Source organism: Pogona vitticeps, chromosome 5 (genome assembly GCF_051106095.1).
Source record: "Pogona vitticeps strain Pit_001003342236 chromosome 5, PviZW2.1, whole genome shotgun sequence".
Classification (NCBI taxonomy): Eukaryota; Metazoa; Chordata; class Lepidosauria; order Squamata; family Agamidae; genus Pogona; species Pogona vitticeps.
The window spans coordinates 192,915,980-192,931,409 of record NC_135787.1 but is presented as its reverse complement, the minus strand read 5'-3'; the positions used below and the strand labels follow the sequence as shown (position 1 = coordinate 192,931,409).

The 15,430-nt window shown below is 45.1% G+C and overlaps 1 protein-coding gene across 2 annotated transcripts in view; it reads right to left on the bottom strand.

Moving 5' to 3' along the window:
- Window positions 1–15,430, bottom strand: part of EXOC4 (exocyst complex component 4) — a 432,390-nt gene that overhangs the window by 113,289 nt on the left and 303,671 nt on the right. The window contains exon 11 of one of the 2 annotated variants that reach the window (XM_073002481.2): window positions 14,624–15,366. The exons of the other annotated variant lie outside the window; for it this stretch is intronic. Coding sequence (XP_072858582.1) covers window positions 15,348–15,366 — 19 coding nt within the window. The 3' untranslated portion in view covers window positions 14,624–15,347. Of the gene's footprint in view, window positions 1–14,623; window positions 15,367–15,430 lie in introns of those variants that run through there. 2 annotated transcript variants of the gene reach the window in all.

The following is a 15,430-nucleotide window of genomic DNA, read 5'->3' as shown; positions in this document are numbered from 1 at the left end:
AGGTTGGGAGTTTGATTCCCCTCTGTGCCTCCTGCAAAGTAGAGCCAGCCTGGGTGGCCTTGGGCCAGCTGCACACAGTCCCAGGACACCCCCCAGAAGCAGGGGATGGTAAATCACTTTCAAGTACCCTCTACCTACAAAAACCTTGAAAGGTAGCCATAAATCAGAACTGACTTGACGGAACATGATTACTAATATTATAGTTACTCTTTTCAGCTTTCAACATTGCCTTTTACAGAGAGGGAAAAATACCAAGATCTGGAATCAATCAGAAGCAGTCTTGGAAAAGATGGTCTGCCGAAATCGTTAAAGGAGGAAAGCACAGGATGCCCATAATTTTAGTGCACGTTCGTTCAATCCTAATAAACGTATTGCCTGAGAGTGCATTTTGGAATGGTTCTTATGGACTAGAAACATTCAGTTGGCTCTTTGGGTAAATGATTTGACACTCTTCTTGCATAAATTTGCACTTGAGGGGCTCTCATGGGCCAGTGGCTAAATCCTCTCATATTCAAGGAGGAGTCTGAAAACACAACGGACCAAGAAGACTGGGTGGTTATGAACCAGATCGAAAAAGAGCAATCTGAAATTAGCACTTCCTATGGCAAAGAACCCTAAAAGCCAGTGAAGGGTTCATCTACTGGAGGAAAGCGCGTTTGGCTTGTTCCCTGTCACGCTGCAGGATCACCGCTTGTAGACAGACTGTACAACAGTTCTCCGTACAACAATTGTTGGTAGACATTGGTTTCTGTTTGGAGACCCAAATCAAATACTTCTCAATGCTGGGAGCTCTTACCTGAAAGACTCACCTTTACAGATGCCTGAACTGTGCTCACCTGGAGAAAGTTTTAGCTGGGAGGCTGCATGGCCTAGGACAGGCCAAACCTCTAGCCTGCCAGAGTTTCCCATTAGAAAAGGAAGACACCTCCATGTTTCCTTGGAATCCAAAGAAAAACGAGCACACATGCCTAGGGGTCAGATCAGCCGACAAAGTCCCACCGAAGTCCGTGAAGTTTTTGACTCCGGCCTGGGTCCTCAGTATAAGCAATGTGACGCTCGTGTCCAGACTGGAACGGCTCTTGGACCACCCACCCACTCTTGACCGGTCTGTAGACCTTTCGTTCAGATTAGAAATGGGCGCGGACACTGGATCAGAGGTTCATGCCAGTTCGTACGCCTGGCACCACGGGTGCGGCACAATCCTTTCCCCCGGCCATGCCCCACTTGCCCGTTGGAGCGTGCTCCTCTCCTCCTCATTTGCCGGTCCCGCCTCCTGGTCGGAGTGGGCGATCTGCCAAGGAGGCGCGGCAGGAAAGCCCGTGCTCCTGCCGGGGACTGGCTGAACAGCAGAGGAGTAGGAGTAGGAGTAGGATATATGCCAGCTGGTGAGTGGGGGATCCAAAGGTGCCCGGCCATTCAATTCCCCTACCTCCTCAGCTGGATTCCCTGCTCCCCAGCTGGCGTGCACATTCCTCTCCTCCTTCTTATGAACCGGCACAAACCTCAGAACCGAAGTCCGTGCCCATCTCTAGTTCAGATATAAAGCCGCCTAGAGTGGTCTATTGACTAGATAGGCGGGATATAAATAAAATAAATAAATAAATAAAGATACAGCATCATTTAAAGAGTACAGTGATTTGCAGTGAGTAAAAACTCCTCTCCTGCTCCAAGGAGGGGCACAAAGGTGTCAATTCTAGGATTCTGACTCTGTTTAGAAAGGCGAGGATCCAGCCAGCCTGGCTCTTTGGAAGGAATCATTCGATGAAAAGCGGTAACCTCTTTGTGGCCTCTTGTTTTATTTTGGCACTTCCTCCCTCTCCTGCATCCTGCCCCAGATATTTAGCTAATTGGAACTTCATATTTCCAGCATAAGTCTTTGCTGTAATTGGTGCAGCTGTTTTAGCGTTGTAACTAGGAATCTGAAATGATTTAATTATAATGTGCAGGCATCAGGAACGGCAAGGCAATTACAAATAACAACCATAGAAATGCTAATAGGCAGAGCTTTGTTAGGAAGGAGGAAGACGAATAACTCTTTCGAGGGGCACAATTACAAGAGGCCAACGGATGCCGAAAAATGAACTGGACTTCAAAACATTTTGACGGTTCCATTTGGAGGTAAAATAAAAGGTCTCCAGGTGGGTCTGCCTAACAAATTGAAAAAAAAAAAAGGGGGGGGGGGAGATCCCTTTATAAAGACAACCAACAGAACACAATTATGTTGTGTCACTTGGGCACAAAACGCTTACATAGTTAGATCATCTGGTCTCACATACACACACAATATTCCTCACCAAGGACAGAACCTCTTACACTAGACGTCTCCTCTCTCAAAACATCCAGGACGCGGAGCCTTCATTTGCTCCGTTCAGCCTGGATAAGGCTGCTCTACTAAGCCCCCAAGTTTCTATTGCACTGCAAACCTGATTTACACTTCCCTCCACTCAGAGGAGTGGAGGGGCTCCTGGGCTCCATGATCACTGCAGATGGTTACAGCAGCCACGATTTTTTTTAAGGCTCTGGAGCCTCAATCCTCCTATCTTTTTTTGAAAAAATGGTTAATATCCTCTCCTGGTAGCTTCCAAAAGGTGGCAGTTTTGCACTAAAAACTGCCTAAAACGTGGCAAAAAGTGGCAGTTTTGGACTAAAAACATGACACAAACCTCTGTACTTTATTTCAATGATTCCCAAGATGCCTGCTTCTTGGCAGGAAAGTGATGACAAACCCTGACAGCATCTTAAAAATCAGAGACATCACCTTGCCAACCAAAGTCTAAACAGTCAAAGCTATGGTTTTTCCTGTAGTGATGTATGGAAGTGAGAGATGGACCGTAAGTAAGACTGACCGCCAAAGAATGGATGCTTTTGAATTGTGGTGCTGGAGGAGACCCTTGAGAGTCCCCTGGACTGCAAGGAAAATAAACCTCTTCGTTCTGAAGGAAATCAACCCTGAGTACTCCCTGGAAGGACAGATCCTGAAGCTGAGGCTCCACTACTTTGGCCATCTCATGAGAAGAGAAGACTCCTTGGAAAAGACTTTGATGTTGGGAAAGTGTGAAGGCAAGAGGAGAATGGGACAACAGAGGACAAGATGGCTGGACAGGGTCATCAAAGCTACCAACATGAATTTGACCCAACTCTGGGAGGCAGCGGAAGACAGGAGGGCCTGGTGTTTTCTGGTCCATGGGGGTCACGAAGAGTCGGACACAATTAAACGACTAAACAACAACAACAACAACAACAACAACAACAACAACAACAACAACAACAACAACAACAACAACAACAGACACAAAGCATAATCCAGGGTGGTTCACAACACTTAGTAAGCTGACCCATGGTACTTCTGGGAACCTAGGAAACTCTGAAACGGAGCCACCTGTCCATCTTTCCTTTGATGCAAAGTTTTGAAAGGCAGTCCTCAAACTACTCCAAAGGCTGAAATGCAGGCAGCCAGAGCAAATATTCCAACCTGACATTTTAAAATTCCCAGTCAAAAACGGGAGTTGTGAATCGTCATTGCGAACAGATGAACTATTTCAACACTAGGTGGAAAACTACATCTCGGGATTTATGTATATATTTTAAATTTTTCTCTGCTAGAATCCTAGTAGTTATTCCCACCAGCTTAATTTCACAACTGCCCCATTACAGCAGCTCCACTGGCTGCTGATCCTTTTCTGGGCTCAAGAACCTTCAAACAGCTGAGGTCCAAGCTATCCGAAGGACTGTCTCCCTTTATGAGCCTGCCCGGGTGTTAAGATCACCAGGAAAAGACATTCTCTTAGTCCTGCCACCTTCACAGGTGTGCTTGGTGGGGACCCAGGAGAGGGCCTCCTCTGTGGCTGCTCCCAGACTGTGGAACTCCCTCCCACAGGAGGCCAGGGTGGCCCCATCTTTGCTGCCCTTCTGCAGGCAGGTGAAGACTTTTCTCTTCAGGCAAGCTTTCCCTCAGTGACTGGCTGCCTGAGTGGGATTTTTAAATGGAGAGTTGCGCCTAATGGCCTTGAATGTGTTTTTGGTGTTGATTTTATTTACCATTTTAATGTGTTATTTGCTCGGTTCTTTTTGAATAGTTGTACACTTACTGTTTTTCACTTTTAAATATTGTCTTTTAATGATGTAAGTTGTCTGGAGTCCTTTTCAAGGAGAACGGCAAGATAGAAATATTTGAAATATATTAATAATAAACAAATAAACATGAGGCATGGCTACGTAAGAGAGAGCAACAGCACAACGTAAATCAAGGTACAGACAAGATGGACTGTTTATATCATCACAGATTACTCTGGATGACAATCAGGGATGTAAGAGACTGGTGATCTTTTTTTCTTTCAACACGGATGGATATATAAGAAGCACATCTCAAACAAAGCTATGCTTGCTCGTCATACTAGGAAGTGAGCAACCAGGTGAGAAGTGTTATTTGTTTGTTTGTTTGTTAAGGCAAAAACCAATATGTGAACTATAAACACTAAGATCTCCCATTGTTCTGGTTCTCTGCAACGTGCTCCTATAGGATCTGAAATTAGGGATGGGTACTCCCTAGAGTCGGACATGACTGGACAAAAAAATGTCAAGGGGAACCTTTACTTTTTTATTAAGGTAGCCAAGTTTGGCTACCTTAATACCCATCAGAGTATTTATTAAGAAACAGAGCACGGACAGAGTTCCTACTCCAGTCCTCTGAAGATGCCGGTCACAGAGACTGGCGAAGCATCAGGAAGAACAACCTTCAGAACACGGCCAAAGAGCCCGAAAAACCCACAACAACCATCAGATCCCGGCCGTGAAAACCTTGGAGAATACATAGCCAAGTTTGCTGAAGTTGCCCGATTATTTAGGATGATTAAAGGGGAAAAGAAAAGCAGAGAACTCTAAAAGAATTTACCCCAAATGGGAGAATGGGCATTCAAGTGGCACATGCTGAGCCAGCAGTGAGTGATACGAGAAAGGATCCCAGGGTTATGGTCAGTGGCTCAATGAAAACGTCAAGTCAACGTGTGGCTGCTCTGAAAAAAGGCATTTGCTGCACTGGAGATCAATAGAAATCCCCCTTGAAAGGGGACGAGAAAATAAAGCTGCCGATATCACGATGCTTTTTCACCAATCTGTAGTGCAGCTGCTCTTGGGAGAAACAGTTATTGGTGTGGGCACTGGGCCTCAAAAAAAGATACTGCAGAGTGGGAGAAGCCAGAGGAAAGGGGGTCAAGGGACTGGGGCCATTCTTTTATAAGGAAAGGTTGCAATATTTGGGTCTGTTTAGCTATGAAAAACAAGGTGAATATTTATTTATTTATTTATTTATTTATTTATTTATTTATTTATTTATTTATTTATTTATTTATTTATTTATTTATTTATTTATTTATTTATTTATTTATTTATTTATTTATTTATTTATTTATTTAGATTTATACCCCGTCCATATAGACCAAAGATTTACACTGCGAGGCAGTCCAGGAAAAAAGGAAAGAGCATAGAAGTGCATAATATAATGTACAGTATGCAAAATGTGGATGGAGCGGAAAAGGTTTTCTCCTCCTCTCATAACATTAGACTCCAGAGTTCTCCATCCAACGCAGCTGAAGAGTTGGAAAATCAGAAGGGACAAAAAAAGAAGCACTCCTTCATACAACGCGTTGTTGAACTACAGAATTCCTCACCAGCAACGGGATTTAAAGAGGAACCGGACTAAATTATGAATGGCAAGGCTCTCTGTGAGACTACAAATCACAACAACAACATCAGTATTAGAGATAACAGAGCTCTGAGCCCAGTTGGAAGAAGGCGCAAGAGAGTCAGTGTACTTTACATGGTCACCCAACTGGTTACTGGCTGAACAGCATGCTGGACTTGATCCAGTACAGTTTCTTTTATATCCAGTCATATATGCTCTCCCTCCCTCCCTCCCTCGAACTCTCTCTCTCTATCTCAACAAGCCAGCAGGCTTCATAGATTACAACACAACCTTCTCAACCAATCTCTAAGGTGTCCAGGGGGCCTCGTCTCCCAGTTCTTTAGTAGAAATGATGTCAACACTGGCATTAACAAATCCATGAAGTTGCTGTCTTCGGACTTCCAAGTTTTCTCATTAGAAGCAAGCTCATCATGGCAGGCTGCACCCTTCGTCTCCATGGTGCAGAATTTTGCTGCAGCTCTTTTATGACGTGGGAAGCAGCGCAACCTTCCTAGCCCATCCGCTTCCCGGGGGGCGGCTGCTTCTCTGAACAAGAACAGCCCTGTACGGTCTCTGACAGACAGAGGCCGTCTCCAGCCCAAGCTGAAATCCTTTTGACCTCAAGATGCTATGGACAGAAGCTGGGCCTTCTGTAGGCAATGCGTGTCCATTTAGCCACAGAAGCTGGGCCCCAATGAGTTCAAGATGGGAATGATTTCTCCATTTCAAAACTGGAGCAAGACTGTATTAGCGATAAAATTCAATAATAAAGTCTTGACCATCCCAGCCCCTTCTGCACAACATTCCCCCCTCATATTTTCAAATATATTCTGACACTTCCCACACAGAAGCTGAAGAACTCGGAAGGGGGGGGGGGAATGTGAGAAATCGTTATAAATACAGATATTACAAATCTCTTCCTTTTAAAGCAAATAACAGTTAGCAAAGATCTACTCTTAGAGCGACACGTTCCATTTCATAGCCTGAAACACAGTCAGTACAAAATCTGCGGCTGTCGCTCAGGGAGGGATAATAAAGAAGAAAGGCAGCTTGGTTGTCCACCCCCCCCACCCCCCGCGTGCAACGCTTCGCAACCCCCCCCCGCCCCAACGCAATGGTTTTGAAATATTGGAGAGAAAATGAAAAGGACCCACACACTTCTTTTGAATTAGCTCCACTATCAGTCCCTCGGCTAGCAGCTTTGTGTTGTGCTTGCAATGTTCCCTGCCTGGAAAATGAGATTTGGGAATACAAGCCCCTTTCTGTGAACCCTGGAGTGACGGGTCAATTTCCACAGAGAAGTATAAAGCATGTGCGGTAATGGAAACATGGCTTTTCTCTGTACGAGCACACACACGAATTATATGTTCTGAGCTAGACAATCTTCAGCAATGTTGGCGCATAAGGACAGGGAAAAAATGAAATTCTGCCCTAGTAGTGGATGGAACCAGCTATGGCCAGATTAGAGACGGCCATTGCTTCTTGTTCAGTTCAGTTCGAAACAGCACGTTTCGCTTAAATGCAAGGTTCAATGACGCAGTCCACACTAAAAGCAAAGTGTGCTGCTTATATACTGCCCCTTTGTGCTTAAACAGCTGGGCAGTTTATAATTTTATTAGACAAGTTACACACTGATCCTGCCCACAGCAAGCTGGGTAGTCCGTTTACTGACCTCAGAAGGATGGCAGGCTATATGAACCTTGAGCTGGCTACCTGGGATTGAATCTGGGTCATGAGCAGAGTTTTGGCTTCAGTGCTGCAATTTAACCACTGCACCAAGAGGAGGGTGGATATATATTTCCCCCCATATAATCAGGTCTGGGCACTGATTAGATGAGCTGAGTATTTGCCATGGACATGGATGGGGGCAGACCACTTGAACTGACCCCCCCACAACTTCCCAGAGATCTGTACCTTGTTTATTTATTTAAATTTTTTAGATGTTGCCTTTATTCTCATAGGCAGCATCTAAATAATTTTAGTGTTGTCTGTTCCAATCCACTGGGTACACCTGTGTGCTGTAAGCTGTCCAATAAACCTGATTTCTTGCAAGTAAACCCCGGATTTCTTGGGAATCGTCTCAAATCCTGCTCCTCTGGCCGGGGAGGGTTTACAGCCCTCTCTCATGTAGACTGCGATGTATGCTGTCTCCTGACATTGGCTCACACATATCACCCTTTTGTTCCCTGATTTGGATTTCCCCTGGCCTGTGCTCTACTACCTTCAAGATGATGAATTGCCCTTTAGTTTGGTCTCCTGTTCTTTCTATTACTTTATTTATTTACTTATTGAGTAGTAGTGCAATTTAGCAGTACACCGCTTTAGTGCAAAAACCACTATCATCCTTCTAAAATAGACTTCATCACGGCAGCGTCTCTCAGGGCACTGAAAAAATGCACCCATAGTTAAGGAAAGGGCAGGTCTGTTAAGCAGGTGGAGAAAGCAGCCTCAGCAGCCCCAGACAGAGGACAGTCAACAAAAAGGAGGGTAATAGTAAGAGAGAGCAGATACAGGAAGGACTGTGATCTACCAAGATCTAGGGAATAAAAAGGAGCAAAGCAGTGTGTAGTAACAAGCACCATTGGGGGAAAAGCTTAATGATTTTAAAGTGGAATTAGACAGATTCAAGAGGGACGTGGTGGCGCTGCGGGTTAAACTGCACAAGCCTCTGTGCTGCAAGGTCAGAAGACCAGCCGTCATAAGATCGAATCCACACAACGGAGTGAGCTCCCGTCGTTTGTCCCAGCTCCTGCCAACCTAGCCGTTCGAAAGCATGTAAACATGCAAGTCGATAAATAGGTACCACCTCGGTGGGAAGGTCACGGCATTCCATGTCTAGTCGCGCTGGCCACGTGACCACGGAAACTGTCTTCAGACAAACGCTGGCTCTACGGCTTGGAGACGGGGATGAGCACCACGCCCTAGAGTCGGACACGACTGGACTCATTGTCAAGGGGAACCTTTTCCTTTACCTGGACAAATTCAGGTAGGTCATGGCTATCACTGGCTAAGAATCACGATGACTGAAGGCTGCCTTCAGGAAATAAGAGTGAGGAGGCTATGGCCTTAATGTCTTGCCTCAGGTGTTCTTGGACCACAATTCCCAGAAGGCTTCACCACCAGCTGTGCTGGCCAGGATTTCTGGGAAATGCAGTTCAAGAACACCCAGGTTACCCAAAGTTGGACACTACTGTTCTAGAGGAATTTTCTAGGAGGAACATTTGGCATACGCCCAGCATAACCAAACATAATCAAGGCCAGGAGCCCTACACAAGTGGCAGATAAACATGCTGGCAGAGCAGCCTCAGTACAAATTTCTGTCCTGGAAACCGAATCAAATTTTGGAACAGCAAAGAGGAAATCTGGACTGAGCAGTTGAACCCTGGTGTTAGCATCAAGCTGGAATTATGTTTGTCCATGGGGTCTAAACAGATGGGTGTTCCCCATTAAGAGTTTCATTCCTCTTGCTATGGAAGCTAGATTAATGGTTCCCAATCTTGGGTTCCCAAATGTTCTTGGACTACAACTCCCAGAAGCCTTCACCACTAGCTGTGCTGGCCAGGATTTCTGGGAGTTGTAGTCCAAGAACATCAGGGAACTTAAAGTTGGGAAGATGATCCATGCTACACTTGTGACTGAAGCTGACACCTTATGTTGAATTGCTTCATTTTGGATTTATTTTGTCACACATTACATTTTATGTGTGTTTGGGGTCATGGTTTGTTGCAGAAGACAATAGAGAACGCACTCTCGCTTCTTACGTGACAAAACATAACAGCGTTGACAGTGCAAGGTGGGACACGCTCAGAATCTTGTGCAACCTGCAGGGATTGTGTGGCAGACACGAGGCGATGAGTCCCTGAAGGCTGAAAAGTTTGAAAGCCATTTGTCAGAGAAGTGGCCAAGCAGGTAGTGGAGCCCAGGCCAGCTGCAAGATGGCACAGTCAAAATCAAGACGCTTGTTCCTCTGTCATCCTGTGCAAACCCTGCTCAAAGAGGCTAATTTTACTTCCAGCTTGGCTTTGTGTACATGTCAATATGTCATCAGCCAAACATTTATCCATTGCTTCAATCAGGCCCTATTTTTCTCAAGATGTGGGTGGAGGTGTGGGAAGAAGCGAAGTTAAAGCAATTATTGAAAACTCATAAGCTGCAGCGTTCGTCTAATTATCACGACTGTCCTTTTTCTAATTTTTGTGTTGATTGCTTCCAGCAAAGGTACAATTAATGACCAAACTCTCTTATTTTGTTATTGGGGCGATAAAGACGTGCCGCTCGTGAGAAACAAAATGCAATTAAGTCACCCACAAAACCAGGCGGCACCTTTGTAAACACAAAAATACAGCAGGAGACGCATCACGACAGCCGATGAGAATTTTCTCGCTCTTCCTCTGATTGCTTGGGCTGGAGATGCTGCCTGGTGTCCTTCTGCCTTGAGAGTATAACCGCTAGGGGGCAAGCGCTCCCAGGGATGCTAAAAAGCAAAAGCAGGCAAGCAGCAACCCATGTAATGCATCTGCTCCTGAGATGTCCTTTTTCACATTGTACATCAAGTACGGCATCGTCAAATAAAACACAAGCACACATGCCTTTTGTACACGCAGAGAAGGTGTTTTTTTTTTACTATTTCAGGGCCAGCAAATCTATTCCAGAACTAACCCCAGAGCATCAATATTTTCCATATGGCAAGACAGGCTCCACCACTTAAACTGCAGGTTGCAAGCCATCAGAGCTGGCACATAGGTTTTAAGGTACTTCACAGAGTCCTGGATGATAGCCCTGTTGATGAAAAATCATCTCAAATCATCACAATCCCATTCCTCTCCTCTCGGGAAAGAATGCGGGGAAGTCAGGAAGGCCAGCCTGAGTTGCAGGACAAAGAACCCCACTCTCTTACCACTGGAAATCAAAAGAGCTCCCTGATTCTCTAAAGCTGTGGTCCCCAACTTTGGGCCTCTAGAGATTCTTGGACTACAACTCCCAGAAGCCTTCACCACCACCTCTGCTGGCCAGGATTTCTGGGAGTTGAAGTCCAAGAACTTCTGGAGGCCCAAGGCTGGGGAACCACTGCTCTAAAGCAGTGGTTCTTAACCTTTGTTACTTGGATGCTTTTGAACTGCAACTCCCAGAAACCCCAGTCAGGACAGCTGGTGGTGAAAGCTTCTGGGAGTTGCAGTCCAAAACTCCTGAGTAACCCAAGGTTAAGAACCAGTGCTCTAAAGGAGCTATCTTCCAGAGCTTAGCAAACAGTTTGGATAAAAATCCAGATATTGAACCCAACAGAAGCAACAACAAAAAAAAAGAATACTATGACAGGGCATCAACCGCAGGGGTTTGTACAACCGCCTTAATCATTTTTTTCTGTTCTGTTCCGGTTTCATTTTCATTTTTCTTTTCAATGTTCCTCACTTGTCCAACAGCTGAGATCACAGGGGGAAAAAAACCCACCTCAACAGCTTTCACTGTTTCATTTGTGCAGCATTTAAGCCCCCAAAGCAGGAACCAAGACAAATCTTTATCTCCCATCCTGTTCCCAAGGGCAACAATGCATGGTCTGACTTGACCAAGATTGGGGATGTTATCAGTCCTTCTAATCCACTTGCAGGATCCACTTGGAAGCTGTGATGGGAGGGAGGAGCGTATGTGGCAGGTGAGTATCCACTCTTGGCTGTGGAGCCACTGTGAATATATCCATTCACATGGGAGATACAAACTGAAATATATACAAAGTAAAATGAATACCTGCCAAGGCCATCGATTGTTGCTGCTGCCAGCTACAATCAAGGAACTTCCAACCTGTGGTTGGAGACTTCCAACGGAGGTCTTCAACGGGTCCAGAACTCGGCGGCCAGATTGTTGAGCGGGGTTAGGAAACACCAACACATTTCCCCCACCTTGGCCGCTTTGCACTGGTTACCTGTTCGCTTCCGTACCCACTTCAAGGTGATGGTGCTAACCTATAAGGCCTTAAATGGTTTGGGACCTCGATATCTGGCTGAGCGCCTCCTTCCGACCAGGTCTGTCTGTCCTGTAAGATCATCTCAGGCAGGGCGGTTGAGAGTTCTGACCTCAAGAGAGAGGCTCGGAAAATGACCACCAGAAATCAGGTCTTCTTGGCGGTAGCTCCGCAATTATGGAACAGTCTCCTGCCCAAAATTTGCCTGGCCCCTACACTGGGAACCTTTAAAAAACTATTAAAAACCTGGTTATTTAGACAGGCCATCTCGGATCTAAAAAAAAACCTTGCTGCAAAAGTGCCTCCAATAACTTAACACCTAACCTACCGCCATGCTTCCCACTTTATCTAATTTATTATGTTCAATCTATTGTGTATTTCTATTGTAATTTGGCTTGTACCTTTTATATTTTAATGGATGTTGTTGAGCTCCCTGTTATTATGTTATTGTTGATGGGAGATTAAAAAACCAAATAAAAGCATGCATGCATGCATGCATACATACATACATACATACATACACACACAAACACACTCATGGGACAAGTTGGCGCACAGAATCCGGGGCACCTGTGTGATACCTGTGGGCCTGATCCGCTGAACTGCCCCGAAGCGCAGCAAGTGTCCATCTTTACTCATTAATGATCTATCATTAACAGCAACACTCAGGTCTTGTAAACCAAAAGCTGTGGCTTCTTTAATTGAACCAACCTATTTTATGTTAGGTCTTCCTCTTTTCCTACTGCTTTCCACTTTCTCCAGAACTACTTTATTTTCCGAAGACTCTGCTCTTCTCATGATCAGTCTAAAGCACTGGTTCTTAACCTTTGTTACTCAGATGTTTTTGGACTGCAACTCCCAGAAGCCTTCACCATCAGCTCTGCTGGCTGGGGTTTCTGGGAGTTGCAGTTCAAAAACACCTGAGTAACAAAGGTTAAGAACCACTGGTCTAAAGTACAAAAGCCTGAAAGTGAAATAACCCCTAATCACCAAAACCATGTGAGAAGATCTAAACTAAAACAAGACCATCAAAGATGCCAGCACAGTTCCTAGTGATCAGCCACCAAAACTTCCACAGCCTAAGTGAATTCTAAGCCCTACTATTTGTATCTCATCTCTTGCTATGCCTGGAGCCCTCAATAGCATCCAACATGCTCTTACATATATTGTTTTCCAGGCTGATGGAGGGGAGAGGAAAGATGTAACAAGAATAACAAATGGTCTATTTGTTGTTAATTTAATAATAACCCACTGCAAATAATGAACTTTATGTTAATTTATCTCTTCTTAATATTAACTTCCAGCTACAAAGCTAGGCTTTTATAGTGCCTGATAATACCATGATGTATATGTTCATATCAGAAGTATCTACTGTATAGAAATGACACCAGGAACCTAGAGGGAAAAATCATCTTCTCAGAGTCAATATTAATATTTTTCCTTCCAGTTTTTATTAAGTGTTTTTAATGGACTGCTCCAGAAGCATTTTCTGCATGCAATTAGAGGTTTAATGAGATATGCCAACTGCGCGGGGAAGCTAACAATACAGTATCCAAAAATAGAGGGATTCATTATTGAAAGTAGAATTTCCTACATTTCATGGGGCTTTTAATACCTCTTATAGGGTAGCAAGGTGTTTCCATCTCTTAGTGTCATCTCTCCTTTGGGTTTTTTAAAAGTCTCTCCAAAGCACTGGTTTATGTCTCTTTTGTGGGACCAGCGAGGGTCCCCTTGGCCACGAGAGTGGCCTCCCCACCTCTCAGAGAACTGAGCCGGCTGGATTCCTTACGCACAGCTCACCTGTGGGCTGGGGCAGAGGTGGGGCAGACAAAGCCCTTGAAGCTACAGAGATGGCCTTGGCAGGACTCAGACTTAAGAAGGAGCGGGAGGCAGGAGAAGAGGACTGTTGGACAGATGCCATAGACCCGGAGGCATGTGAGGCCCAGAAGGTGCTGCCACTGCCCCGGAATTGAAGGCCAGCTGGGAAACAGTCCACAGACATGGTCCCAAAACTGGCTATTGGGTTGGTGCCAGAAGAGAAGCCCCACAGCTCTCCTCCCACCAAGTTCCAAGAAGGTCCGATGCCAGTCAAGTCCATAGAGAGTGTCACCCAAGAGGATGACTCTATTGACAGGCCAGCAGCCAGCAGCGGGAACTTCGGGGAAGTGGCAGGAGAAGGAGCCTTCACACCTCTTGTCTCCAGGGACAGGCTGGTTCTGCAGATCAAGAAACCCACCAGGAGTTCATTAAAACCTTGGAATTTCTCACCTCCCTTGGAAGAATGAAGCAAGCTCTTGTTCATCAAGGCTAAATGTTCCTGTACAAAACTCTTCCGTTGAGAAACAAATCCCATATATATCATAAGACGAGAAAGATCAGCCGATTGATCACAAAGATGCAATCCAGGTATCAGATGCTTCTAATGATCAAAAATCCATGCAATAGTAGGACAAGTGTAGGGGACAGGGCTATCATGATTTATATAATTTGCAGAAATTATACCAGCCACCAAAATGGCTTGGAGCTTTCCTGCAGGAGGTGTGTGTGTGTGTGTGGGAGAAGTAGGTTCCTCCTCCCCTCCCCCTTCCCTCCCTCAGAAGCTCATAAAAAGCTCCACAGCAGCAAAAAACAAAAATATTTAATTAAAATAAGCTGGCTTGATCATCTTGGAGGACTGAATAGCGGCAACAAATTTAGCAACTGCTGCAGATAAATAAGGAAATAGGGTCTGTTGTTGCTTAGTCGTTAAGTCGTGTCCCCATGGACCAGAGCACGCCAGGCCCTCCTGTCTTCCACTGCCTCCCGGAGCTGGGTCAAATTCATGCTGTTGGGTCTACCAATGTGCAGTATCTACCTCCTGTACAATTATTTTACTTATTTGTTGTCCAGATAGTTACCAAGCTGCAAGGCTCTGAGAAACATGGGTATGTTGGAGCGAGACAGTTAAAAAAAAGAAAAAGAAAAAAAAAAGCAATCATACACAGATGAAAAAGAAATTCCAGTATGTTTCACTCACACACCTTTATTTACTATTCTAGATGACTGACAGGTTGTCACACTCTACAGAATTGTCAGTGTCGCTCGCCCTGCTACTTTTTTTTCTTTCAAGAGTGGGTGTGAGTGAAAGAGACATAATTTGAGTGAGGAACGCGGGCAAATGAATAACTGGTTATGGTGAAATTAGGCGTTCTTATCCCATGATGACTATATAACGTGCAACTGTCTATGAAACCCTCTGCGCCAAGCCGATGAACTGAGAGCATGATGAACTAGCGTATACATGCACCCTTGAGGACAAGATGGTCTATAAATCTCCCAGAATGAAATAACTTGATTCAGCTGAGCGGCATTAGTCATTCAACATGAGACAATGGCTTCTATAAATAAGACGGAAAGAGTGATGCTGGCTTGCAAGATTCATCCTTTATAAGCTCCAAGAACCGATTAACGTCAAGAGTGTGACCAGTCGCTTCCCAAGAAGCTGTATGCCAGCCCCAATCAAAATTCTCCCACATCCAGGCGACAAACTTGGAAGTGGCAAAAAGCTTTCCTTGGAACCCAAGGGTCCTGTCAAAACACAACTGACAGCTCGCTCGATGGCCAGCCTTTCACGCCTTCTCCACAAGGTGGATGTGTCTATGCCTCTGCAGCCATCAAGGAAAAAGGACCTGGAGTTTTCCAACACTTTCGGTGCTGGCATACTGTGGCTGATCATGATGCGTTGCTAACGCTGAAAAAAAATTTAAAGGTGGGAAGGGAAGGAGGAAAGGGGATAGACAGGGAGGGAAAACAAG